The 27,900-nt window shown below is 52.1% G+C and overlaps 3 protein-coding genes across 8 annotated transcripts; 1 reads left to right on the plus strand and 2 right to left on the minus strand.

Annotated features, from left to right (window-relative positions):
* Positions 1-472: 472 nt before the first annotated feature.
* Positions 473-8,920, minus strand: RBM22 (RNA binding motif protein 22). Of its 2 annotated transcripts, XM_076350508.1 has the most exons (12): positions 8,797-8,920; positions 8,001-8,054; positions 7,011-7,040; positions 5,832-5,964; positions 5,427-5,527; positions 5,087-5,259; positions 4,312-4,512; positions 3,626-3,790; positions 3,110-3,198; positions 2,438-2,569; positions 1,582-1,738; positions 473-690 (listed from the first exon to the last, which is right to left on the minus strand). In XM_076350508.1, the coding sequence occupies exons 1-11, from the start codon at positions 8,848-8,850 to the stop codon at positions 1,608-1,610; spliced, it is 1,263 nt and encodes a 420-aa protein (XP_076206623.1). In that variant the 5' UTR covers positions 8,851-8,920; the 3' UTR covers positions 473-690; positions 1,582-1,607. The 2 variants fall into 2 exon arrangements, with proteins under 2 accessions (XP_076206623.1, XP_076206621.1); XM_076350506.1 differs by lacking the exon at positions 473-690 and having other exon boundaries at positions 1,308-1,738.
* Positions 8,921-11,168: 2,248 nt separating this feature from the next.
* Positions 11,169-22,913, minus strand: DCTN4 (dynactin subunit 4). 3 transcript variants are annotated; one of them, XM_076349682.1, is made up of 14 exons: positions 22,751-22,913; positions 20,930-21,000; positions 20,310-20,488; positions 19,339-19,382; positions 18,475-18,582; positions 17,852-17,872; positions 16,837-16,910; positions 16,363-16,475; positions 14,909-15,018; positions 13,791-13,864; positions 13,300-13,354; positions 12,699-12,806; positions 12,201-12,298; positions 11,169-11,467 (listed from the first exon to the last, which is right to left on the minus strand). In XM_076349682.1, exons 1-14 carry the CDS (start codon positions 22,883-22,885, stop codon positions 11,254-11,256), a joined length of 1,404 nt encoding a protein of 467 aa, XP_076205797.1. In that variant the 5' UTR covers positions 22,886-22,913; the 3' UTR covers positions 11,169-11,253. The 3 variants fall into 3 exon arrangements, with proteins under 3 accessions (XP_076205797.1, XP_076205799.1, XP_076205798.1); XM_076349684.1 differs by lacking the exon at positions 22,751-22,913 and adding an exon at positions 21,825-22,352; XM_076349683.1 differs by lacking the exon at positions 17,852-17,872.
* SMIM3 (small integral membrane protein 3) lies at positions 22,787-27,455 on the plus strand. 3 transcript variants are annotated; one of them, XM_076349687.1, is made up of 3 exons: positions 22,787-22,849; positions 26,421-26,565; positions 27,153-27,455. In XM_076349687.1, exons 2-3 carry the CDS (start codon positions 26,422-26,424, stop codon positions 27,441-27,443), a joined length of 435 nt encoding a protein of 144 aa, XP_076205802.1. In that variant the 5' UTR covers positions 22,787-22,849; position 26,421; the 3' UTR covers positions 27,444-27,455. The 3 variants fall into 3 exon arrangements, with proteins under 3 accessions (XP_076205802.1, XP_076205803.1, XP_076205801.1); XM_076349686.1 differs by lacking the exon at positions 22,787-22,849 and adding an exon at positions 25,613-25,699; XM_076349688.1 differs by lacking the exon at positions 22,787-22,849 and adding an exon at positions 25,610-25,699 and having other exon boundaries at positions 26,421-27,455.
* Positions 27,456-27,900: the final 445 nt, after the last annotated feature.

Below are 27,900 nucleotides of genomic sequence, written 5' to 3' on the forward strand. Positions count from 1 at the left end.
ATTGCAGTAACGTAAAGCCTGCTTGCATTCGAGACCCCTCTGCACAGCGCTCACGGGCCCCGACTGCAGAGACTCGGAGCCAGAGCAGCGGCAAACGCCGCAGCCCTCCCCGATCCGCCAGCAGGCCTGTGCCCGTCCTCCAACGCCGCCCTGGGATGGCTCTTACCTGACGAAAACTAAACTAATCACCTGCAAAGCCCAGCTCTTTCTCCAGGGAAAGCCAACCTGCCTGCCAGCCGTGCCCCTGGTGCCACGTGTGCTATGCCACCTCCAACAGCCTGGCAGGCACGTGTGATGCTGCCAGCCCTTCGGTGGCAGCATCGGTGGGACCCTGTGGCGTGGTACAGGACAGCACATAGAACTAGAAGTGGACCCGCTGTCACTGCCCGCTCTGCTTCTTGGCTTCGGCAGCAGCCAAATAAAAATCAAAGTCCTCAGACACTGTGCTCCAGGAAGCAGTCTAAGCAAAGTCTTGAAAAATTCAAGTATTTTAATGTATTTTTTTTAAAACAAGCAAATGAGGCTTCAGAACAGGTCCCATCATGTTTTGCTTTACAGAAAGATGTCCACAGATCCATTACATGAAAGCAGCTGACGTACAGATAAACTTAAAATCCTCCAGCCACGTGTACATACATCTTATTCAACGGCAGGCTCCACGCAGGACACGGTTGGTCCTGGACAGACACTCTAGTTGGAGCACAGAAAGAAAAGTTTCCTGTCTTAGCAAAGCAGGACGAAGTGGGATCCATCTCACAGTTTAAGAGGAGACTGTATCCGCAGGCCTCGAAAGCCCTAATCACGCTCCCAATATACCCAGGACAAGCTTGCAGCGTGTGTCCCCCCCCGCAGCTGTCAGCAACACAAGCCCAGCCCCTGGGGGCCACTGAGGGGGCCTTCACCAGGCTAAAACAGGCAACTGCTAACCTGTCACTCCGCCTCAGGCCCGCGCTACCCGCCGGCTGCTTGCATGACCTAACACTTACCTTGCTCAGGACGTGCAGGATTAGAAGTGAAGCACCAAAAAAGGTTTTGTTTTTGTTTTTGTTTTTGTTTTTTTAAGCAAGAAGTCAGGAAAAAGGAGGGAGGAAAATTCTGTGGCAATAGTAAGGCAAAGCCATGGGTTTGGCACGTCTGATAAGCTTGTTTTTCAGCTCTTATTCGGTCCTGGTTTAATACCTCCTTAGAATAGTAAGTCATTAGTTACCTGACAGGGAAGAGTCTCTGCTTACGCTTAAGTAGTCCATAGTGTTCAGATGGAGGATATCGAATGGCCTTGAAAAGGGTTTGGTTTTGTTTTTCCAGAAGTTTATTTCAAAAGTGTGCAAACGGGATACATGGATAGCACTGTAATTCTGGTACACCTGATTCACAGACCCCCCCCGACAGCCCTTCTGTCTGCCCCCCCGCCCCCCCCACCAACACTACATGAAAGATCTGGGATGTATCAACGATCCGACTAGCTAGCGGAGACACGGAGCTCAGCTTGCCCAGTGTCTGCAAGCAGGGAAATAAGGCTTCTCTAGCTCACCCACAGCTCAACATATAGCGCTACCATGGTAACTAGAAAATAGCATTTACTTCAACGATGAGGGTGGCACGATGTGCTAGGGACTGCTGTGCTTTCCCGCATGGGCACCCATCCTCTGGGGATCTTGAGATGGGTAGTGAATGGGTCCCGGGGCCCTCATGAAGGGAGGCGGGGGCCCCATGGCGTGGAACATGTGTGGTCCGAAACCTGCAGAAACAAAGTCGGCAGCTTCAGACAAAGCGACAGAGCAACCGATGCAGACGTACTACTGCTTGAAACCACCGCCAGAAAACAGCTGGCTTACAGCCGTGCCTTAGAAAGGTACGCACCTCCCATGATTCTTCAAATCCCCAAACTCCTTCCCCTCTGTCCAGTACAGCTGGGGACAATCCTGACCCAACACACCCCCTTACTCACAGATAAAAGCTGGTGGGGGACTGGACAGGTGTCTAATGCCCATCTAAATGCTTTCTACTCAACCGTGGAGCAAAGCAAAACACATCCACAAGAGTCTGACAACCCATAGAAAGAGGGTCCCCAGACAGATATATATACACACGCAGTCAAACACAGGCTGGTGTTCAACCAGCTGCAGAATTACCCTTTGAAGTTCAGGTTAACGTGGCATTTACACAGCCAGCAAAAGCACTGTGTAGGTCTCAGTACCAGTAACAGGGATCTCTGACATGCCTGAGAATTTGCAAGTGAATACATACCACAACAGGCAGCTCAGTTTAATTAAACTGTGCTGACAGCTCATTTTAGACCATCGGTTTACATTGTATGATCAGGGATGAGGAAAATCAACTCAGGGCACGCATCAGTGCTACAGCACAGCCGAGCAAGGAGGATTCGATCATCTAACACCAAGTTAGACACCCCCACTTGAAGGGGAAACACAAGTACCTGGAGGTGGTGGCGGAGCAATGCCAGGAGGAGGTGGCAAGGCAATGTTAACCACGGCTGGAGGGCCACTTGGAGGTAGGTTGAAGTAATTTGCAGAAGCCTCCTCTTCTGCAGCTGGAGGAGGGGGGAGAGCTGCAGAAAAAGTACACGGTGGTTATGGAAAAATCTCTCAGTCAAGATATGCAGAGGCATCTGCCTTCAGAGAGGAGGCGCAATCAGTTCTTCCACCAGGGCAAACTGCTGCTACTATTGCACATCTGAACTGGAGCGAGAGGCAGGACCGCACTGAAACTCCGGAACAGTCACCATTTTTCTTCACCCGAAACCAGCTTTGCTTTTTCCATCATACAACACTCAGTGGATTAGGAAAACATTAACCAAGCCTTGAAAAGCGTGTGTTGCCAGTACCTCGGACCTAAGTAACTTTAATTCAGCTTTAACTTTTCACTCATCACATAAAGAACTCTCTTTTCACCAAGAATTCACTTCTAGGCAAAGCTCCCCTCCCATCCTAGTCGGGTCCGCTGCAAACCTACTGTAACTGCCTGCTCTGGGCTCACCAGTGCCTCTACCGCCCTGACCTCCGTTACTGCTCTCAGAGGTTTAACACCAGCCTCTCTCATGGAAGCAGGTCAGCATTAAGTGTTTCAGAGGTGAAAACAACTCCCTTACCTCCAGGAAGTCCTGGAACTGGCTCCAGCTTTATCCCGGACTCTGTAGTACCTTCCTTGTCCTTTTCTTTTCCTCTTGCTGCCTGGGACCTAAAAACCAGACAAAAGTTTGAGAACAAGGATGAGAAAAAGCAGGATAAGCAGATATTCACACCGCAGTAGTTTCACATTATCTAATCCAGATCCATTGCTTCAGGCCAAAGATGAAAAATTCGCAGATCAGAGACAGCTAGTACAAAGTGCACAAACAATGCTTACAGGAGATGGATTAGAAGCAAAACTACAGAAACTCATCTGTAACCCTCAACCAGGAAATCCCTTACACAATTTGTGCAAGTTGTGTAATCTCCAACCCAGATCCCACTGCTGAAAGAAACCCAAACTGTAAGAGGACCCCAAGTATTTACCAAATCGGTATCTACTCCAACTTAATGTCCGATGCGGTCTCGATGAGCAGGATTAACTGAGTGAAGAATCTTGTGGCGGTATCCACAAGGCTCCCTCCTCCCACACTCACCTTCCCCATTTGACATTGAGCCTGCGACCGTTGACAATGAGCTTGTTGAAGGATTTCTCAGCAGCCACTTCCGCAGCTTGCCGGGTGGCAAACTGGATGAAAGCACACTGTTGCCTCTGCACTACAGTTATCGTCCGAATCTCCCCAAACTGGTAGAAGTGATTTCTGGGGGGGAAAAAAATTATTATGAAACCCCACTCCTCCTAGCCGCAGGGTACGTAGGATCTCACGTGCTGAAACAGATATGCTCAGATCCTTTCTTTTTGCCATCACCAGTTCAGACTAACCATTAGAAATCAAAGTCTCTTGCGCCGCTGTGCAAGTATGGAGCAATAAAAACTCTACAGCAGCTTTTCTCAGCAGCTAGCTAGAGAGAGGCTACGGACTTCCTTGTGAAAAGTGTAACACAGTATCCCCAACAGCTCAGAAGGATGACTCATCTTTAAAGAGAGAAATTTTAATCAAAGCGTTTGAAATGTGCCTGTTTATCTGTTCTCCAACAAGCTGGCACTGCTCTCCAACAAGCTGGCGCTCCTCTGCACTTGCCCACCAACCAGTTCCCCATTAAGGAAAACCGAAAACCAGATTTATTTTTTCCCTTGCAAGAGAGATTTCCTCACTTCAAGATCAGCAGTAATCAAAGCATCAAGTAAAAAGGCAAGGGCAATACAAATTCACCAACACACCTGAGATCTGATTCAGTGATAGTATCTCCAAGCCCTCCAACATACAGTGTAGTAATAGTCTTGTCATCAGGGGGGTCTAGACGAGGCATGGTTGATGCTCGTTTCAGAAGTTTATCGGCCACAGGATCATTAATTCCATAGTAACGATCCTTGATGTTCTGATCAGCCAGAGGATCGTCTGGATCTGTAGGCTTCTCATGTCTAAGGTTCAGAAAACAAAGCATTTCATAACACCAGTCAGCGCTGCATCAGATTAAAATGACTAAAACTGCTACCTTCCCTTCTAAAGGCCTCTGGTCACTTATATGCTTATCCCTGTTCACATAAACATGCCAAAATGGAACAAAAAGCCCTGAGAACTTAAATTGCAGCCAGGACTGCCTCGAGTTCTGAATGAACGGCACTTCTGACAGCTCAGCATTCAACACTACAAAATACAAGAGCTGGATTTCAAACGGCCTCTTGTTCAAATACAAAGATCTCCGATTGAGGGGACTGACGCCACAAAGGGAAAAAATGAACTAGGCAAGAGAAGAGCTGCAGTCACTGCTTCGGCAAAACACTACCAGACCACGCAGCTAATTCCTCGCAGACGAACTTGCCACAACAAAGGTTAATTCACTGGCGCTGCATGCCAGCAGAACGCAAGTTTCACGCTGACCCCAATCACAGCGTTGCGTCTCCTGTCCACTGCAGCATTTCCTGTTCTTCGAACCCCAAGGGGAGCTGTATCTGACCGTGGTGAACGGATTAACTGTTTAAGCTATATTTGTACCTGTAGGGACACTCTTCTCCTCTCTTGCATTCTCCTTTTACCCAGAAGGAACAGATGTGAGGACGATTACGTTTGTAGTAAGGAGTGGTCCGAGCCAGCTTCAGCAGCATGTCACTGGTAGAAGTAGCTTTTCCTAGTGCACCAACTGGTCTAGTGCCATCAGAATTGGATATCTAAACAGTAGTTAAAACACAAAGAATTATGTATATATCACCATTGAAAACTAACGCACAGAATCAGAGCAAGCAAACGATTTTAAGATAAGCTAGGTCATTCCTCCCCTTTCCTCCCCTATGCACATCCACACACGGACAGCACGATCGTAACGACACTCTCTTACCTCTCGTTCCATGTTCTGGGTGTAGTACTCTTTATTGACGTCAGACTTCGGCATTTCATCCTTAAGGGAGAGTCCTGCATCCCGGACTTGAATAGGCAAACCTACAATGAAACAAAACAAAAAAAAAAAAACCCCACCCAACAAATCCGTATGAAGCACAAGCTGAAAGAACAGAAATAGTTATTGCAACCTGCATTAGCCAGAAATAACTCATCTACTGCTCAGGTACACCACGCTGCCCCTGAACCGCAGAAGAGGTGTGATCATCAAGACTTGTTCTTCTCAAAGACTGTCCAGAGACAACCGTGCCAATTACGCGCGCACATTTAAAGACATTTCACCAACTTTCGTTTCAGAGGCAAGCAGACCAGCCTCTTCTCTTAGTTTACATTTTTTGGTACACACCATATTCCAGGTCAAGCAGACAGGTTTGACAGACGTTCTTCAGCTTGCTGCATGTCTGGCATACTTCTGTTTTCTTGAAACGCATACGAACACCAGGGCACCAGCGGAATACTGTGAAAGGCCTGGCACAAATCTGAAAGACAGAAAGGCGACGCTTGTATCCCTGTCACACAGCAATGAAGTTACCGTTCTGGTTCTTGCACGGAAACTTAAAGTCCAAACACATCTACTCTCTTCAAAGCATAAATACAACTTCTTCACCTTAGTGCTAAGATTCAGACCTCGGGAAGCGTTTGTTTCTGTTTGGTGCCTTACTTTGACAGGAGAAAGTTTCAGGAAGGTTTTTTTCTTGTCGGTTTTTTTGATTTATTACAATAACCCGCATGCTGAAAGCAGATCTGCTCAAAGGAAACAGAAATTCTCCTTCATTCCAGGAGATGTCAGTATAGAGCTATGAGAGAGAGAAATCGCCAATTCTTTGTAAATCAGTCACCAGCACAGCAGCAAGCCCAGTGAGAGGTTATAAGACTTTTGGTCCAGAAGACGACTACTGCTCTCTGTCTTACCCCGCGGAATGACCCATCTGCTTCTGCTGCATGTACAGTTTGAGGAAGGGAAGCAAGATTTCAACACATACCTTCACCCTACCTCAGATGACAATTGATAAAAGGGGCAAAAAACCTCTTTGATTTCCCTCAGTGAAGACAACACTAAATATTTCTTGCTCTCTCAGAAATAAACATGGCTTATTTCTTAGACAGCTAACACAAATCACCACCGAGCCACGAAGAACATATTCATAGCAAAACCTGAACTCCGGTTATTTATGCACCACTTACGAGTAAAAACAAACTTGCAAGAGAAAATATGAAATCGTTTAAAATTATGAGATACCTTCAAATGTAGTACAACAATATTAGTAAAACCTAATTCTGAAAAACATGAGCAAATCCTGTCTGTCTGAACAGTCTTCAATGATTCTACTACTTTAAGACTGACTTTATCTAACAAAGCGCTCAGTAGACTGACCTAAAAACGTATGCAGTTACATAAACATTTTAAGTTGTTAACCCAGATAAGCAATTTTCTGAAGCCGACAGGATTTTTTTAACATTAAAATTTAATATTCCTAGATGTGCGCCAATTTAATGTTTGTTCTTCAAAAGGAAAGAAACATACCTTGCATTCTTTTCCATATTTTTCTTTGGTCTGAAATAGATTAAAAAACAATAAAAGAAAATATGAAATGTCATTAATTCAACATAAAACATATAATTGATGTTATAGCACAGTGTTTTTTTCCTAATTGAGCTGCATTTAGACTCACCCACCCCTATGTTTTGGGCTTACACCTTGGCAGGACAAAAAAAAAAAACCCCAAAAACCTCTCAATCCATTTTTGTTTTAGAAACAGTCATTAAAACACAGTATTATAAGCCCCACCTCATGTACTGATGAAAGGGGGGAATGGAATGGAACATTAATAGCTATTTTTAAGCAAAGATGATACCGTTACATGAGATAAGTACATGAGAATAAGCAGGTTTTGAAATATCACCTACACCGGCAGCGTGGTTACGCTTCACAAAAATATCACAACCTCTCTCAGCAAACGTGGTGGAATGGAAACGTGAAGGAACGATAACCTAAATGTGGGTCACGCGCAACCGGACTGAGCACAGAGAAAAGCAGCATAAACGGACTGACTCATCCTGCACAGAGGAAACCAAGGTAAACAAACAAGGATTTAAACCACCGTCAGGCAGCCTGCATGAGACAGCTTTAACTTATGTTCTCGGGCGCACATCCCGCACATTTTAGAAATCGTGCTAAGCTATTTAATATTTCAGCAGTTGTTTCACCGTTCTCCATGTCCCACGATTTACCGGTACCAAGCTTTGTTTTCTAGTATTTCCTGCACTCCAGACATTGGACTGTATTATCTCGCTCTCCTTTTTGACTGATTTATTCTTAAATCGCATACCTAATGCCATGACATCACATACCAACGACGGCCGGAACCAAATCCTGTTGTGCAGAACCAACTAGTTAGGAGTGCGCGTGCACCTCAGCATCTCCTCCTGTAGCCAGGCTTATTTTAGCCCCCGAAACCCAGCAGTCCTAGGGCCAACACAGAGGAAAGGACTGCACGGTCAAACAGGCACATACCATTCGGATGTACGGGTTTTCTCCAAGACATGTCTGGCACAGAATAGGGAAGTCCTGAATCGAGCAAGAAGAAAGGAAATCAGGAATTTGCAACAAACCCTCCCGTCGCAACAGCATTCAAATCGCACTCTGAACTAACGCTACCGAGTTAAACTAACCAGACCCTTCGGAAGATGCAAAAAGACGCGTTCAAAGAGACTCACTGGGGGAGCTGCAAGCCACGACCCGAGGCCCGAATCATGAAAGAACCGCGACCTGCTAGCTATTCCAGCGTGAAGTGAAACTTAGAACAAGCAAACAAAAGCACATTCTTGAGACCGTAGCTATCCAGCGACCTGACGGCTGCAGACGACACCCCACCCCACCCCCCCACCAGCATCCCTCAGCATCTATTGTTCCCAGCGTGCCCACCCGGGAAAGGCCTCGGCTCTGCAGAAGGCGGCCACGGGCACACGAGGGGCCCAGCTCAGCCCCCCCCCCCTCCCCCAGCTGCCGTGAGACCTCCCCAGCGACCAGACGCCCCAAACCCCGGCGCGGGGGACGGGGAGCGGGGGGACGGCCCAGCGCCGCACGCTCCCTTTTCCGGCCTGCAGGGAGGGCCTGGGTAACCGCGGCGGCCCCTTCCCGGACCCGCAGGTCCCCCGGGCGGGTCCCCGCGCTCGCCCGCCCTACCCGCCCGCCGCCCAGCCCCGAGGGCCGCCTCACCGCGCGCCCCCCACCCGCCCCCCTCACGGCGGCGGAGGGCCCCGCCGGCCGAGGCCCGGCCCGCCTCTCCCCCGTCGCCCCCCGGGCTCACCGCGTCCTCCCAGTTCTGCCGGTTGTAGGTGTTGGAGCCCAGCGATGTCGACATGGCGGCGGGGCCCCCGCTCCGCTCCGCTCCGCTCCGCTCCCCTCAGCCGCCGGAAGCCCCCGCGCCGCTCCGCCTCGATCCCGGCAGGCGGCGGGAGCCGGAAGTGACGCCACTTCCGCTAGCGGCGTGCCGGGGAGGGGAAGAGCGAGGCGGGGCGGTGAGGTCAGCAGCGCGTCGCGGGGACGGGGGGCGCTCTAGGCACGGCGAACCATAGAGCTCAGCTAAAGGGGCGGGCGGAACCACCGGGAACAAGGGGATGGGGCGGGGGCCGCGGGGACGAGACCACTGGGAGCGGGAGGGGGGGGGTGCTCGGCTTTTTTATTATTATCATCATCATCATCATCTAACGAACCGCAGCGTAAGAACCAGCGCAAAGAATCCGAGAGCCACGTTTGCTTTATTGAAAGTCACTACACGACGTCAAGCAGTGAGGCAACAGTCGCCTGTCGGGAAGGGGCGAGACGGAGGGGCCAGTGCTCCGGGGAGCAGGGACTGACGCGGGGACACGCCGACACCTTTCCTATCGCCTACAAGCACCTACGGGGAGGGAAAAAACTCACCGAGCTAATTAGAGGGCTCAGAATATCATAAATCAATGCACCTTTCCGTTTTCAGTGAGAAACCGAGCGTTGGCGAGCAGGTCGTGCGAACGCCAGCCCGGTGCCGGGGAGGGGGGGGGATGGCGGCCACCAGCCCCAGCGGGACCCCGGGCAGCAGCTCGAGGCCTCGGTCAGCCGCCAGCTCGTCCCTGGAAGGCTCTTTTCCACGTTAGTGTTGCAAGCGTAGCAGCTATTTCGGCTACTGAAGAGAAGTCACGGCCAAAGGTTAAGTGCTTTGTTATCTGGACAGGTAAAGCTGCAGCAGGCCCTAGCGCTAGAGACGACTACCAACTACAAGTCTTAAACTCATGCCGTACACCTGCGTGTAACCTACGCGGAGCTGTAAACGTGATGCCTCGCCGCTTTGAGACCCGCGGCAGGACCGAGGCCGTAAGACGCGCGTCCCCCCGGGCACACCAAGACAGGCTCCTCGTGCCGAGGGAGGCGTTTTCGGGTGCTGCACCACCACCTCCCTCGGAGGGCAGGCAGCCTCATCCCACCCTCCCGCGCAGAGGATCTGCAGCTCCAGGCCGGCAGAACCATGGCACAAGCGTCTCCAGCGACGCGGCCATAGCTGGCTGGTATTCAAGCCCTTCCCAGCGCAGCGAAGCCCATCAGGAACGTCTGTGGAACGAAGGTCCGTGTCTGAACGGGGAACGCAACGGAACTCAAGAGCGATCTCGCCCACCTGCACGAGGCTACTGCAGTTACCGGTAACTCAGTGTCCTGGATACGCTGCTCTTAATTACTGGCTTTAGCTTGGACTACAGCCAAATTACACCCCGGGTAAACTACCTTATGGTACAGTGTATGCTAGTTAACGTATAACTGCCTTTCCACCTTTATACCGCCCTCCCACCCACCCACCCACACTGGAAAAAGACAGAGTATGGACTCAAACAGCCTCTGTAGTTCTATGTACACCAGACCTAATCTTAGCTCTCCCCGTTTCATACTCTGCTCGCTACCCCTATCAACACACGTTAATTGATCCGAAGACGGCCAGGCAGCCTCTCTGGAGCACCCCTGCCTCAGTCAAGACCTGTACCAGAACCTGAATTCCCAGCTCGCAGCGCATCACGCTACCACATCCACCTGCAACGCAGCGGGCTGACAGCGGGCTCGGCTGCCCGTCAAATCCACAAACACTACAGTACACTACATTTTGAGTTTGAAAACCGATCATTTCCTTTGTGAAAACAGATCTACCACCTTGGCTAAGCAAGCTACACATGCCAGAGTGGTAAGGCTGTATGTCCCAGTCCCCCACGGCTGAGGTATCCTACGAGGAAGCAGAAAACCAAGAAAAGAAAGCACCGTGCTGCTGCCAGTAACTTGCCAATAACGCAGCAGACATGGCCACCTCCTAAAACGTTTGTTCAGGAAGGGCATAGCTCTGTGTGAAAAAGGATTTGTTCACCGTTGAGTAACATCAAGTTTGCGGGCTGACATGAAGAAAAAACAATATGGGTTCCTTTCGGTTGATAAAACCAAATTCAGCCAGGTGTAGTGCAAACCTGGAGGAAGCGAGATCTTTCTGTGCTGAAACACATGCTGCAAGTTGAACTAGCCTGTGGCGGCGTGGGGAAGCAGAGCGGTAGTTAGTGGGCACTACGACAAGAGGAGAGAGAACAAACCATCCCAAACCACGGCACCCTCAGCCACCTCCTCGCGGCCCGGCTGGGGCCCGTGGCACACACCCACACATCACACAGGAGCTCTCGCAGAACGTTTCACCAGGTGCTTTCTTCACTGTGACGGTCCGTCCTGCGGCCAGCCGTCGGGGCGCAAGCGTTGGGAGCGTTTATGGGAGCACTGGACCGAGGCTGAGCTCCACGTGATGGGTGAGCCAGATGACCTCAGAGGTATGATCGCCTTCCTCGCTGGGCCGGATTGGAGCAGCGAGGTTTTTAAACTCATGCTTCATCTTGAAACTCACGGTCACTTCGCCCTCTTCTTTCTGTGGGGTGACCTTGATGAAAACTCCTACCTTATTGGCTTTTCTGAAGGCAATAACGCTGCAAGGCAGAAAACAAAAGAGCGCTGGGTCAGCCAAGTTCTCAAACAATTGTTCTGAGAGATTTATTCTGACACCACGCAAGAGAGATGCTCCGTTTACGGCCCGTGGGCTGAATGTGCCCTGCTAGAACAGCCGCCCTGGTTTGTAGCTTTCTCCCCGCTGCTCTTTTTGCAGGGGGCCCACAGCCCCTCACGATCAGAACGTGGGTACCCTGCTTTATGCTGACAGCTGCTGGCACATCCGTCAAACAGAACGTGCCTGCTCTGGCCATGGGAGGTGCATACCCAGCCGTGCAACAGGGAAAGGCCGCAGCATACAGCTCAAGTTGCCCTGCAAGAGGCTGCAGAACGTATTCCATTCTGAAGGCTGGAGGCAACTCTGTCGCACACCCTACCGTGTAGTTCTCACCGCTACCGTGAACCCCCTGCTTGCAAAGGAAAGGATTACAGAGAGCATTCCCGGAGAGAATTAGTACCGCCACCTATAACTCCACTGCTGTAGCAGCACACCTTGCCTCAAAGGGAACAAACGCCTCCTGAACGGTCCAAACCACAAGCAGAAAGATTTGCATTGCTGATCTCGGACTCCCCCCCAAAAGCCACCCCCCCCCCCCCCCAAGAAAACCTGAAAAAAAACCCAAAACGTGCTGAAGACAGAGAGGAGAGCGAGTTACTTGGTTGAAGTGCCAAGTCTTTAAGGGACAGGATCCCTACAGGACAGACAACACTCACTCAGGGTCATCCTGGAAGTCTTGAGGCTCTGCCAGCTCATCATATTCCGCAGCAGCATCTTTTCCAGCCAGAATAAGCTCCTTGGGAGGAACTGCCACCTGAAACAGAACACGAAGAGAAGAAGCCTTTCAGGACTGATCAGCACCTACACTGCGAGCAGGAGAGAGCCCTCCCCTTCCGAGGGCTGCTTTACTACGGTGTAACAGAAAAGTGATTCATCCTCGGCCTTCCTCCGCTCCGGTACCACCCAGTTACCACGCTACCAGTGAAATCATGTATTTCTCCCTTGGGTTCTGGATCTCAATGAACAGACACAATTTCAAAATACTTTATGATCTGGTGTTTACGTTAGTGACAGTCATTTAAGCTCCAAGGAGGAAAATGCAACACAGTCAGCAGAGACTGAAAGACGTATGAAAAGTGTGACCTGTGGAAGGATAAATGGGAGTGGAAAGCCTTGGAAGAGGCTTGGGCTCGCACAGCAGGAGGGTACAATACCTTGGCAGTGCTGTTGATGTTGTCAGGGTCTCCCTCCTCGCACTCCAGCAGCGTGACATGTGTGATGTTCTCCACTGGATTGGTCAGAGTCAGAAGGACTTGGCTCTCCTGGGGATATTCAGGAATCACAGTTCAAGAAGCAGTTACTTTAAAATTCACCGTTACTGTTAGCACCTCCATCTTCTGTGACCGATCAGCACCTTCAAAAATTGCATCACATATCCATCCCACCGAGAGATGGCTAACAAACACCCCCAGCCCATAAGAAAGGTGTCAATGCCATGCAGCACTCTTTCTTAATGTAGGAAATACATGGCCTTGGAATCTAGCCAAGATCTCAACTCCACACCTTTTATTCTTCAGATATCGGCGTGTGCTTGTGATGCCAGACGTCACACTGCACGGTTAATCTACTCCTGCAGAGTGACAAGTACATGCAGCATTATTCTGACCACTCCCTTAAACCCTGCACCCTCTCCAAACGGAGCGAGCGAAGCCCTCAGGGAACAATCATTGCATCACGTCATCTTCCAAAAAGATCCCACATCCACACCTCCCGGCTGTGTCTCACCCTAAGACGTTTCTGGAAAAAACTACTGACCTTCATGTAGCGCAGGTTGGGAATAGACATGATTCTCACTTCAGGGATATAGTTACTACAACAAGAACAAAGCAAATGACCATGATGGACTGTCTTGCTGTTTATAACCTACCTCTTGAAGCAGAGGGTTGTATTCACAGACATCCATCTAACTCATTCAATGCTATTAGAGCTTAGCTTACATTAAAAAGAAAAATGAAGCGCCCTTCTGCTATATAAGCCTAATCCTATGAACTCCTGCTACCGTGTGGGGCTGGCACAGCATGCAGTGCCTTTTTCAAACTGCTAAAATCTTCAGCAAACTTTTTAGTAGATCGGGAAGCAAACCTATTACAGATAAGCTAAATATATTTAAAAAGGTGATTACACCAATCTAAGAGATGACACAACCATACAATAGGTCAAATCAAGAGTACAAAAGAAACGAAAATAGAAGGCATTAACTAAGTATTGATAGGCATTGTTCTCCCCAATCCCCGTATCTTACTTACACAGCAACCAGCTGGATCTTGAATTTGATAGATGTTGGATTGAATTCTGGTTTGCTCAGGTTATGTTCACATTTCTAGACACAAAGATATTTTAGTCAGCACCGAAAGACAGTGTCCAGTCACACACCAAAGAATCAGAGCTGCAAGCACAGTGCCACTAGCCATGACATTACCGGCCTCTAGCACAGCACACATAAAAACTACCCTGGGATGCGTGTAGCCATAGCTGTGTCAAGTTATTGATATTCCAAAAATGGCGTATCCAGCACTATCAGTGCGATCTCAGAAACACGAGATTTGGAACCAGGCTTAAAAACACTTGGACACTCCCTGACTGCAGCAGGAAGAAGGCACAAATACCCACAAGCCCTTTGACTTACGCTTCAGAATCCATTAAAAAACTAAACAGCTGGAACTCGAGACCGATCTCCTCATAAGCTACTCATACAGGCTCAGCCTGACATTACTTATTTCTGAGAAAATATTCTGCATTTGCAAAGCATTCTGCATCTTAAATATTTACAAGAATATTGCTCTGTTACTCTGGGAACTAGATAAATATCCCCGTTTCACTGAGAAAGCAAGCAGCCTTTTAAAGACCATGTAGTAAGCCAACAGCAGAACTTGGATTTAATTCTTGCCAATCTTCACTTCCCAGCTCTCTGCTTTTCTTCTCTCAGAGAAGAAGATTTCTTTTTCTCAGAAGTGTCCTCTTTCTGCCTTCACTCTAAGGGCATCTTCAGTATGCTGCACTGCCTCTCACTAATGTTTGCTGACGTGATTTTTGTCTTTAGCAATAGCAGAATTTTTTTAATTCCGACTGTACTGGCAGCCTTCTATGATTCCTTGGCTAGGCAGAGCACACAGGCCCTTACGCAAACCCACCTTTGTATCTTTATGCATCTTTGACAACGTTGTCTCCCTTTCACAATCTTCATCACGTCAGAGATGCAACAGCCTCCCTCGTCTCCTAGTGCTGTTACCAGTAATTTGGTTGAGAACTTTCAACAACCAGAAGCATTTGAGCAGCTTCTTTTAAGAAGAAATACACAGCCCATTTCCCACAATGCAAGTTCTGTGAGCCTAGAAAAAGCGCCTTTTTGTATTTAATTACCTACCCGACAGCGCAGCGAACGTTTGATCAGGAGGTGCTTATGACGTGGGTAGAGCTGGGAAGCACAGATCGGCTGGAAGTCAGGCTGCAGCAGACGCTGACGCAGAGTCGTCACTGGGTGCACAACAGAAAGCAAGACCAAATTAATGTCTCACTCAGGCACCGAATCTCGAGCTAGATTGTACACATGAGCTGGCCTAAGAGCAAGCATGCCGCGCACTGCGTGCGGATGTGCTACAGTCTCCAAGAAACTTAATTTCACCTGCACCCAATAATTCAGAAGCCACTGGCAAGTATCACTGTTTCTAGCAATGAATGAATGGAAGGTAAGAGCTGTAGAAAGGGCTGCCCTGACTGGACACGGTAACACTAGAGCAGCATCAGTCCAGCCCAGGAGAAACAAGGGACCGCGATCTCTATTCAAAGCTCAGCTGGGGTGGAAACAGAATTTTGTAATCATCTAGAAAATAAGTTCTTTCCCCCACCACGGGCAAATCAGTTTCCATAGCTTTGTTATCCTCACAGCTGGGTGCTGCAGGAGTACAATACACAGCTTCTCAGCAAGGAGTTTGCATAACTCAGACTCACACATAGAATTAGTGACTACATAGTTCCCAAGGCAAGGAACTCCAGCAGCCAAACTTCCCATGGGTTTCTCCCAAAAAACAGGCTCCTCACTGTTCCCAGTGTCTAACAGGCAGTGAGCCACCTGGCAGCCTTTCCCGCACTGCGGGGAACCACGAAAGTCATCTTCTTTACCAGCATCATACTCTCACAATGCTGACAGTCTCATGAGAAAAGGAGATCAAGATGATCTACCCCTTTCCATAAACCTTTCATGAATTAATTATTATTGGCGGCCTCCGTAGGCCTGCAGGACTACCGAGAACATCTGTCCTACGCAGAGCCGCCTCAGCATGAAGTCCACATCGCTTCCTGTATCTGCTGGTTTATCCCATTCGCTCCCAAGTTTCGTCGACCAATTTACAGTATTTGCTGATTAAATCGTGAGCCAGCTAAATAACTGGCAAGTGTACACAAGCTGCTCCAAGCTGATGTCAAAGTAATGCGCAATTGTTACTTAACAGGTCAGTTAAGGTTCCAACTCCCCAGCAGCTCAGCTACTTCCTTATTTCCTGCTATTATTTGAAAAAGGACGTCAGCTCTTTTCTCCATCCGAAAGTTGACACTTCACATGCAGAGAAATTAAGGTCAGCAAGAAAATGAAACAACCGTTAAGAGGCTTGAAGTGTTTGGCTCTGAGCTTTCCACGTACAACATGAAGCTGAGGCTCCATTCAAAGTTACCATTTAAAAAGTCACAAATTTCCCGCCATTTCAATCCCAGCATAAAAATTACTAAAACCTCGGGCCATTAGGAACCCTACGGACGGGTTTCCAGGCACTGCCCATGTTATAAAATGTAAGGGCAAAAAGTGACAGAATATTAGGGTGCTACCTTCTGTCAGATTGATTGGTCTTGTGTAGTAATCCTCAGGAAGAGGTTCCACTTCTTCCACTGCATCAGCTGGCTCAATTTTGATCTCCTTCTGGTCCTCTCCTTCTTTCAGCCTGAAGCAAAGCGAGGGACAACTTGGTCATAAAATACGGCACACGTGCTCCGACAGACAGCAGCAGCAGTAACTGCATTATAAGACAGAAGGCAGCGAGAGCTGGAATTGCAAGACAATAGTAACTGCACAAGGACGTGAGCAGTCACTTCTTTCTATTAGGAGAAAGCAAAACATCTGGAGCTGCTGCACAGAGATGCCCGAGGATTTGACATCTCTCTAACGCTCTGAAGAAGAAAGCTCCTTTCACTGCTATCTGCTAATACGTTCATCATCTTTCTGAAGTTGCTTTACTGTTCTGTAGGAGGTTGCCTACACCTCCTATCCTTCCCACAAAGGTTAACCCCAACCCTGAGACTCACGAGAGTCCAGCGAGGGCACTGATCGGTGCTCCGGGCCTCTGGCGTTGAAGCCGGGTTCCCAAGCCATATTTGTCCTGCAAGGAAAAAAGGAACCGTCAGCTTCAGGTCTGCTTCCTGCCAGGACAAAAAGACCTACTGCAAACTCATCCTTTGAGCTGCATGACAAGCATAGGGAGACAAGCAAAGAAAAGCAAAAAGGGAAAGGTATTCAATGCTTCCCAAGATTTTTTTTTTCTGCTCAAACTGTTGGTAAGGAGAAAACAATTACCACTAGACTGCAGACAGGGAGAGACAGGTGCAGCTACTGCTTATAAAGCTTTTGCTCTTTCCTTAAATCACCAGCCTGCGCTACTGACACATTTTCCCCTTGATCTTCTCTTCAGAGCAACTGCATGTCAAGTAGTGGAGAATGAGAGCTCAACTGCCAAAAAACTGGGTCAACATGGGTATGCATCCATCTGAAGTGCTCTGTAGCGCTGCTAGAAGCAGCTGGAAGGTTCAACCTACAACAAGCCTTGCTACCTACAGGTCTCTCTTGCCAGGCACCACCAGTTGGAAGGAACAGCTGAGCTACTCCTCAGCTTTCTACCGCTGAACTGAACACAGGGTGCTTGGAGGCAGAAATCTTCCTTCTGGGCAGGACTGAAAACCTGAATTCTCACCAAACGAGAAACCTGAGCATCGGCCTACCCTGGTGATTTTTCAAGGATCAGAAGATTAATGCCAGTGCCATTTGCCTCAGGCAGACAGAGAGCTGCGTCTCAGCCAAGCTTTGTGAAGGACTGCTTTCCGAGCGTGCATTACTTACCCAAAGACACTGCCCTGTTTGTAAGCTAACAAACAAACTTTTTTTTGTAACAAATGTTACCCTCTAACTAGTTAGCCTTCAGGTGCGTTTGTTCTAGGCACATCCAAGTCGGAGGCCCTGAGGCAAGGTGAAGAGTAGGATCTGTTACTGCCCTTCAGTTGGTACCATGAGAGCTTTAACACCAGCAGAAACCGTGAAAAGACTTACCACTACGTGTATAGTGTGTTGCTGTGGAGAGCCCCCAAAATAGCAGCAGGTAGCAACGGAGACAAAAAATGCAGCCATAAGACACAAGCAAGGGCACAGAGCAAGCACAGTTAATTGAGAAGTAGCAAGCTTACGCAGAGTCACCCAGCTAAACAAAGTAAGCATTTACCTGCCAGTTACGATAAACAAGTCATTCAAGCCACAACCAAGTCTTAAGGTTAATTTCAGTTGAGACTTCATGCAGAAAAGTGCCAGACTATCCTGATCTAACTGTTACTGAGCTGTGGCATGCAACTGTCCTGAGAAAGAGCTACCACCGGTATCGTGACTGCGGTTGCACTGCATTTCACTGCTGGATAACATATTCCTTTGCGTGGCAAGTATAAACCCTTCTGGCATTATCAGAGAGGACTGTTAGAGAGAGAGGCAATGTAATACACAATAATGGGTGTAAAACTACTTGTCCCCAAAGAAACCCACGTGCCCTAGCACATTTTCTTCACGTTGTTCTCAATAAAAAAAAAGCTGAGTAGCCCTATCTCGCTACCAACTATCTAATTTTCCAAGCTGAGGTGGTTGCGTATCACTTTTCCTGCTCTGAGAGCAGTGTACTCCCAGCTCACCGAAAAGGCCAGAGGCATGTAGTTTCGGCGCCGCACCAGCTTCTTCCGGTCCCGCTCGATCTTCTCTTTCTGAGCCAACTGCTGGTAGTACTCAACCAGTTTGTTAATCTGGAGGGATGAAAAGGAACAGATACCCGTGAAAGGGGAACAAACGCCAGATCAGCTGCTATTTGCTTGTGAACAAGCTGGGGTTCCTGCTACTTGTTTCACTCCGTTCCTTGTACTAGCTGTATTTTGAAGGATACACATTAAAGAAGCCTGTGTGTCTTAACATGTCTTAACCCCCACTGCGGGTGACAAACTGACCCTCCTTTGGGAATGTCGTTCATCGGAGAGCAGTGTCCAATTCTCACTTTGCAGTTAGGCAACTGAGACTTTGTTCACGCATTTTCCATGACTGGACAGAGTAATGTCCTGTGGCCAAAACCGAGCAATTTGGATTAGTGGAGCAAACAGCATCTTTCCCCCGCCTCCGAGGCTGATCACATTTAGTGTAGAGCCCTAACTGGTGACAGGGAAGGGTAGTAAAGGTGCAGCTCTGTTTTCCAGATCCTAGACACACTCTTGATCAGAAAACAGCTTTTTTCACATACATACGCAGCATATTCTTTGGTGTCATTTTAACAGCACTATTAGATATGATGTTTTCAACTGAGTTTCTTCTTTTTATACTGCGATTTCCACAGGAGAGCCTCTAAGAGGCCTTCCTTCCACCGAATTCAGTCAAGGTGGAGGTTAGGAACTGGAACTGGTATCTGAGGGATCATGTAGATGCATAAAAAGTGATTGAGAGGGCCTGGTGTCTCTAACAGCTCTTTCTAGCTGATGCGTCTCAGCCTAAGCATGGCCTTCCCCCTCACTCACCCTCTGAGTGTGAGGATTCTCCGGCTCCTGCCAGCCACCACTAGCTGCACGAGAAAGAGAAAAAACAAAGTCCTCAGGAGAAGATTTCCAGACTCCACACAGAAATCACATCTAACACCCAACTATCTCGGTCTTACTCGTGAAATATGACATTCCCTATTTTCGCTACACTTACCATTGCAATTCTTCGAGTTCACGCCTGCACAAATATACACCTCTGAAAGCTTTTCAGAGGGAGGTTTGGGCTGAAGGTGCTTCACCAGCTTTTATACTGTGTTTTTACACAACTGCTCTTTGAGAGATACTCAGGACAGCACCTAGGAGTCACTTTAGCAGCAGGTACATGAGTTTACAAGAACATTCTCTTATTACTGGCTGCCCATGTCCCTGCATCTTCAGCTCCCAGTCTTCAGTCACATCAACACTGGAAGTCAAAGAGGATCTGCTTGGTCTACTCAGCCCCATTTCTGGAGCCCGAGAGTATTTTCTGCATGTCTTATGCACCAAAAAATAGATGAAAGCTTTGTTCCAGTGCTGTCGTGAAGAGAAAAACCAAGTACAAACACTAACTAGCAACTCTGGAATAAGCCTAAGTGAACAAAAGTGACAGAAAATAAATTAGATGTTTATGCTGTCAGACTGAGCGGCTTCAAAGTCTCTGAAGGCACACAAATAAGATCTCAACTGTGGGGAGAGCACACCAACTAAAAAAGCCCCTCATTTGACAGCTTTCTCGCTAGTCAGGTAACACGAGCATGAAAGCGGGTCACATGTTGCACTAACTCAGCTCAGCTCTTCAGATGAGACTTCAGCAACAAACCATTTTCCTGTGAATTTCCAACTATGACTAAAAACCTAGACAGATATTACGTATATTGTACGGCCAGAAACTAATTTGATTATCGGTCACCTTCAAAACACATACTGGGCTCCTGCTGTTACTCAGTTTTCTGTCTTTGACTGCCACTTACCGACAGACTTGTCTGCCATGCCAACATCCCGGGAAGTCCAGCGGCAAAATCCACAGGCCAAGTAATACGCTTTCTTCATGGTAGTCTTGGCCGGGTCGTCAGGGAGCGGAGCAGGAATGCTCGTGGCCCGGGTGGAAAGGGTGTGCATGCAGCAGGGGCAGTCAAAGCAGTTAGCACACCTGTAAAGAGGAAGGCCTGTAAGACAGTTGCTCTGACAAGGATCCCAGGCCGAGGAAAATGCTCTCAACAAGCAAACCAAGCTTAAACCAACAGACCTTTTCACCTTATGCAAAAACATTAGGGAAGAAGGGCAACAGAGCCATCAACGGAAACAGGAGGGGTTCAGAGTCAACATAAGAATGGCGACAGTGAGAAACACTGGGAGATACTAAAACCCCCTTTGTGCTATGAGAGAAAAACTAAACTAAAACTAAAAAACTAGAACATGAAGAGCACATGATACATCATGGAAAGACACTTATTCCCCAAAACAGACTAAAAGGTAACAAGAAGCGATGTAATTTTTGAAGAGAGTTTCAGATACACGTGATCAGGTGTTGATTAAGGAAGGAGCCGTTTAAAACAGTGAGTCTTGATGAAAAAAGCCAAAACGACCTTACCTATTCTTTTTCAGCTTGGCTTCGGCTGAAGGCATGTTTTCCAGGCAGCTGGGGCAGTAGTGAGAGTCCACCTGATGAACAAGACGGTCACATCACACTTCCTGGCACACGTTTGTCTAGACAGCATGCTGGCAGCAGCCTGAAACTCTGCCGCGCGATTTAACAAGGCTCGGGGTCTGGCAGCGGGCAGGTGAAGTCAGTGAAGACTCGAGACATTTTTCGGTATCTGAAGTCTTAGCCCATCTCAGCCAAATTTTGATCTTTAATAATGTAAGTCAGAAGGTTTCTTAGGTCAGGATAGATTAAACTACTCCGCCTAGTAAATGGGAAAAGGACAACTGGGCATTTTGCAGTTACCAGAATTTAATTTTTCAGCTTTAACAGCGGGTTTTAGTATGCCCTTTTCCATTTATATCCACACTTATTCTGCCCTTGTACTTACACTGGTCTGAAATCCATGCATTTCAGAAAACGTTTTGTATCTGCCTGCTGTCACGAACTAATTTTGCTAATTAAAACAACAGCAGCAAGAAGGGGGTCCCCTTCCTGAAGGGGAAAACAAACCTATCGTTAAACATGGAAATGCACAATGACTGCGCTCGTCACGCTATGGAGAATTCATGACAGATGCAGCCTGGCGACAAATCTATTTTCTACTCTTCAGAGGCTCTGACATTTGCGGAGAGATACCTCTTCTGAGATTTGGGCTGCACAGTCATTCTTTTAAGGCTTTTCAAATCTACCGTAGTTTCTTAATTCACCCAGACTTCCGCAAAGTCAATTTTACCAATTTTTTTTATGACGACCTGAGAAGTCACATGAGCAGCCCCAGGGCCAAGGCTCGCCTGTGTTCCGCTCTGCACAAAAGCTGTGCTCCTGGCAGGCCCCCACGCACCAGCAGACTACGGCCCCAGCCTGATGACAACCGACAGCTTAAGGCTCCAGCCATTCCTGGACAAAGAACAAACCCTCCACAGCAGAAATCCCACTGTATAACGTGGGGAAAAAGCTCGTCCAGGTGGAAATAAATTCACACCAAATACTCTCAACCCCGACTTCATTCTCAAAACGAGCACGATGCTCTGGGCCCTCAGCACGCGGAGGGCGTGGGGTTTGTTACTTCGGCAGCTGCCAACGCCGCCACATCCAGCAAACCTCGGCGAGCCCCGGGGGCCGTCCGAGAGCAGCGCTCCCCCTGTGAGACGGCACCAGCCCACGCCCGGGAACGGTGCGGGAGCTCCCGGCTCCCTGCTCGGCCTTCGCCCCAGGCCGGGCCCCACGGAAGGGTGTGGGGCGGTGGGTGTCCCTGCCCCTCCCCGGCCGGGCCCTGTGGGGGATGCGTGCGTGGGAGGGGGTCCTTGTCGTGTGTCCCCCCCCCGGGCCCCATGGAGGGGTGGGGGGGGTCCCTGCTGCCCCGGCCGGGCCCCGTGGAGGGGCCGCTCCCAGCCGGCCGGGCCCTATGGGGGGGGGGGGGGGGGGGGGGGGGGGGGGGGGGCGCGTCCCCTACGAGGGGAAGCCGCCTCTCGCGGCAGCCCCCACCCCTGCTACGCGCGCCTCAGCCAATCACAGCCCGAACTCCGCCAACGGACAGGCGCGCAGAGCCAGTCCAGCGCAAGGCGCCGCCCCTTCCTTCATCCGCTGCCAATCACCCCGCTCCATGAAGGCACCGCTGTGCCCACCCCTTAGCCGCGCCACCAACCAATGGCATAGCAGGCGGCGAGTGAGCGGCACGACGGCCGCCCAATCGGTGCGCGCTGAGAGGGCAACGTCCCGCTCCGTCCCACCCGGGCTGCGGGCGCGGCGCGGCCGGGCCGCCGTTACCTCGTGCGAGACGCACTCCAGGGAGCGGAGCTCGCTGCAGTACCGGCAGAAGTACAGCTGCGACAGCGGCGCCCGCATCTCCTTCTCGCCGCGCACCAGGTACAGCACCCGCTCCGACTGCAGCAGCGACGCCATCTTGGGAGGGGGGCGGCCGCCGCCGCGCCGCCGCGCCGCCGCCGCCCTACGTCACCGCCAGACGTCACCGCGCCGCCCCGCCCACGTGAGCCCTGCGGGATGGGCCGGCGGCGGCGGCGCGTCCCTCCCCCGTCCCGTCCCGTCCCCCCCCGCCGTCGTGCGGCGGCCGGCTGTCGCCTGCGGGCCCCGGGCAGCGCAGGGGAGGGCTGCGGCCGGTGCGTGCGGCTGGGCTCTCGGCGCCGCCCGGAGCGTGTCGGCGCTCGAGCGGTGCCGGTGCCCGTGCCTCGCCCGCTCTGCGGGCCCCCCCCCCCCCCGGGCCGCGGCAGGACCGCGCGTTGGCCCGCGGCGGGGAGGAAGAGCAGCCGTGCCCCGGCTCAGCCCGCGGCGGGGCCCCGGCTCAGCCCCGTGTCCCCGTGCGAGGCCGTACGCTCGGTCACGGGGCACCCGTCTGCTCCGCCGTTCCTCTGGGCTGGGCGGGGGGAGCCACCGGGGGGCTGAGGGCGGCCCGGCCGCTTCGCATGTCCCGGAGGTGCCGTAACGCGTTCTCCTGTGCTCTTCCTTATCTCCTTCCCCGGAGCCTTCGTTCACGCTTGCTTCGCTGCCCACGTTCCCCTCTGAACCCAGAAGGTGCCAGACTCCTTCGTACCCCAAAGGGGGTTTCACTGTTAAGTCTCACGGTCGCCGGGAGGGGATCCCGACAAAAACAAACATCCCCCTGTCGTGGGATCTGCGGAAAAGCACGAGGTCTCTGGATGCTGCGCCGCATGAGGGGATCGAGTGCACCCTCAGTGAGTTTGCAGACGACACCAAGTTGGGCGGGAGCGTTGATCTGCTCGAGGGTAGGAAGGCTCTGCAGAGGGACCTGGACAGGCTGGATCGGTGGGCCCAGACCAATTGTATGAGGTTCAACAAGGCCAAGTGCCGGGTCCTGCACTTCGGCCACAACAACCCCATGCAGCGCTACAGGCTTGGGGAAGAGTGGCTGGAAAGCTGCCTGGTGGAAAAGGACCTGGGGGTGTTGGTCGACAGCCGGCTGAACATGAGCCGGCAGTGTGCCCAGGCGGCCAAGAAGGCCAATGGCATCCTGGCCTGTATCAGCAATAGTGTGGCCAGCAGGAGCAGGGAAGTGATCGTGCCCCTGTACTCGGCACTGGTGAGGCCGCACCTCGAATACTGTGTTCAGTTTTGAGCCCCTCACTACAAGAAGGACGTTGAGGTGCTGGAGCGTGTCCAGAGAAGGGCAACGAGGCTGGTGAGGGGTCTGGAGAACAAGTCTGATGAGGAGCGGCTGAGGGAACTGGGGTTGTTCAGCCTGCAGAAAAGGAGGCTGAGGGGAGACCTCATCGCTCTCTACAACTACCTGACAGGAGGTTGTAGCAAGGTGGGGGTCGGTCTCTTCTCCCAAGTAACAAGCGATAGGACGAGAGGAAATGGCCTCAAGTTGTGCCAGGGGAGGTTTAGATTGGACGTGAGGAAAAATTTCTTTACTGAAAGAGTGGTGAAACATTGGAACAGGCTGCCCAGGGAAGTGGTTGAGTCCCCATCCCTGGAGGTATTTAAAAGACGTGTAGATGAGGCGCTTAGGGACATGGTTTAGTGGACATGGTGGTGTTGGGTCGACGGTTGGACTCGATGATCTTAGAGGTCTTTTCCAACCTCAATGATTCTATGATTCTATGTCCGGAGGGCAGAGTTTGCATCAGCGAACCGCCTCTGGTTTGCTCCCAGGCACGCCGCCCAAGCGGCCCTCGCGGCCTGGCCTGCAGCGTCGTTCCCTGATACGCCTCTCCCCGTGCAGCGCCTGGTGTCAGCCCCTGGCCTCTGCCTGTGTGGCTCCAGACGAAACCCCTGCCCGCGAGGATCGGCCGCCGCTCGTGATAAAAAAACCCACGTGCTTTTTATCCGACAGCAGCAGCTGGAGGGGGACGCGCTGTTGGGAAGGCAGGGAGGAGGCTGCCCATGCACCGCTCCTGGGAGAGCGGGGAGCTGCGTGCCCGGGAGGTGCCTGGAGGCCAGGGGTGTCTGAGAGCAGACGGTAGTGGTTTCCGCCACTGGGAATCCGGCAGGTTTCCCCGGGAAAGGTGGGGGTGAAGGGTGCAGTGTGTGGGTCCCACTGTGGCTTGTGTCCCAGCAGGAAAAGGAGAGCATCCCACCTTGTCTCCCGGGGCCGGCTGGGAATAGCTGCTGCTGGCTTTGCCCTTCAGCATGGCCAATGGAGTGGAATATTCCACTGGGCAGTGGAAACGCCATTCCTGGCCGGTGGGCCGAGGTCTGCTGCCTCCCTGGAGGTGCTCTCTGCCCCGAACCCCGGGGGAGTGCTGGCTGGCGCCTCGCTGCTGGGGTTTTATGGAGGGTCTCTGTGGTTTTGCTTTTCCCTCTTGCCCCGGGGGCAAGTGGGTGCATGTGAGCCCTGCTGTTGGCGAGGCAGGAGGGGAACGGGGCAGGGGAACAGCCCTTTATTAAGCTGCTATGCTGTGAAATGTCCCCACGGCGCCTCCCTGGCACCTGAGACCTTCGGGTTTGGCTCCAGATGGTCTCCCCCGGTGGGACGCCGTCCTGGGGGGGGGGGGGGGGGGGGGAGAGCTGGATTGCGCTCTTGCTTTATCCTGGTGCAGAAAAAAGGTCCTGCCTGCCCTCCCCTCCCCTCCCCTCCCCTCCCCTCTCTCCCTCGTCCTCCCCTCCCTCCCGTCCCCCCTCCTCTGCCGCCCCCCGCGGGCCGGGCGGGGCCAGGCGGAGGCTCCCTCCCCCGGCGGGGATCTTGCCGCTGCCGCCGCTTCTCGCCGGAGCCGGAGTCGGAGTCGGGCAGCGCCGCAGGTAGGGAGGCAGGCAGGGCGGGCAGGCAGGCAGGCTGGCAGGGCAGGCAGGCAGGGCGGGCAGGTAGGTTGCCGCCGCCGCCTCCTCTCCCCCGCGGCGGGGGGCCGTCCCCCCCCCTCGCCCCGGGCTGCCGGAGCCTGGGGCGGCTGCGGGCGGGACGGGGGGGCTCAGCCCGGGGCTCTCGGTCGTGACACTCGGCTGACCGGCCGCTGGACCACCGGCCCGGCGGAGGGCAGCTGCGGGACCCGCGGAGGGGTGGTCGCTCCCCGGCCCCGAGCCCTGCTGCTAATTAAACCATTAACTCCGTGACTCAGCAGGAGGCACCGGGGGGGCGGGAGGTGCGGGGCTCCCCCGAAGCGAGGGGGGCTTCAGCTGCCCTCATCCCACCGTTTCCAGACCCGATGACCACTCGTGAGTGACCAGCGGGATGCCTGGTTGTAGCTTTGCTTTATCAGCTCCTTCAACAACGGTAGCAATTAACAGGGAAGTTTTTCCCTGGGCTTTTATCCAGCTGCATCAAAGCACGCTATAAATCCTGGGGCTTCTCGAAGGAGCCTTTACCGAAGCCCTTTGCTCTCGAAGGAGCCCGAGGCCAAGGCTGGACGTGGCCGCAGCGGTCTCCCTGGATAGAGCAGCGGGGTGCTCAGAGAGATGGGGGGGGTTCTGGCTATGGGAGGGTTGGAGGGGGCTGCCCCATCACCCCTCTGCCTCTCCCTTGCAGGATGGACCTCCCTGACCCCGCAGGTCCCGCCGACCTCCCCAAGCACATCCTGGACATCTGGGTCATCGTCTTGATCATCCTGGCCACCATCCTCGTCATGACGGCCCTGGTGCTCTGCCCAGCCACTGCCGTCATCATCTACCGGGTACGGACTCACCCCACGCGCAATGGCATTGTGTGAGGCAGAGGCGACAAGGGACGGCCAGCTTGCCGGGCAGGGGGCCACAGCCGTGGGACCCTGTGCCGGGGACCCCGCAGAGCCTGATGGGGCACCCTGAGAGGTGGGGAGAGACGGGCAGGAGCCTGGGTGGGTCAGCACCCGGACGCCTGTCCCTGTACGTGGCTCTTGCCGGGTGAACCCACTGCCTCCTATTTACCCACTGAGTTCACGGGGACCGTCGGGGAGATGGTGGCCTGGGTACCAGCAGGAAGATGTCTGACTTTGCGGACGTGTCCAGCTAGAAACGACTCGCTCCCGTGAGGCAGGCAGGCTGGTCTCGCCTTCGCTGGCGACCCCGTCTCCTCCCAGGCAAGCGGCAAGGAGTGGAAATGCCCAGCAAAGTTATTTCTTCTTTGGAGTCCCAGCTGTCGGGGTGGTTGGGAAAGAAGGGTCAAAGCAGGCTGGATGTGGCTTCTGGTTGTGCATTCGGAGACTTGGCTAAAAGCATCGGTGACAGAGCCTGTCCTGGCTGCACAGCAGATGTGCAGCTGCACTGGCTTCTCCTCTATCAGATATCTGCTGAAATTGGAAAACCCTATGGGACAGCCAGTTCCTCTGAGTTTCGCGGGGCAGAGGAGCGCAGGCAGCTCCTGCCAGCCTGCCTGCCCGCACACCGGCTGCGCTTGGTGCTCCTGCCAATGGCGAGGGCCCTCACTGCTCACCTGGCACGCCGGCCCCGTTGTGGGGGTCTGTGTGCCCCTCGCCTGGGCAGGCAAAGCGGGAAGAGCAGAGCGGTTCGTGCCCAGGCAGTGGCAAGGGACCATGTAAGCTCTTACATTGCCCCTTGCTACGAAATAAATTGACTTTATTCTACACATGAGCGTGTCGTGCGGCTCTGTCCACACTACGGATGGCGTCTGGGTGCCCGTGTGTAGGATCTGAGATACTTTGCGGCTTCTCCAGAAACCCTCCCCGCACTGACCTCCTGTACCACCTTGGCTCAAGGTCCCCGGCATTCTTGCCCAGCCTTGTGAGCCCGGTGGCTGCAGCTCCACGGGAGGGACGCTGCCAGCCCGGCACCTCGCTCTGGGGTTGAAAACCCAAATCTGGCTGCGATAGCGGCAGCGACCGTCAGACAGCAAGGAAGGATCCCCAGGGGCTTTCTGACAGCGGCAATGGCTGCTTTTCTCCCGCTTGGGCAACCGGCACTGCTCCCCCCCCCCCCCGCCTCCTCGCCAGCCTCATGTCGGGCTCTGGCGTGTGGCAGGAGTCCTGGGGCTGAAACGGCGTCCCAGTGACTCACGGCAAGAAAGGTCATGA

The sequence above is a fragment of the Aptenodytes patagonicus genome, chromosome 12 (genome assembly GCF_965638725.1).
Source record: "Aptenodytes patagonicus chromosome 12, bAptPat1.pri.cur, whole genome shotgun sequence".
NCBI lineage: Eukaryota > Metazoa > Chordata > Aves > Sphenisciformes > Spheniscidae > Aptenodytes > Aptenodytes patagonicus.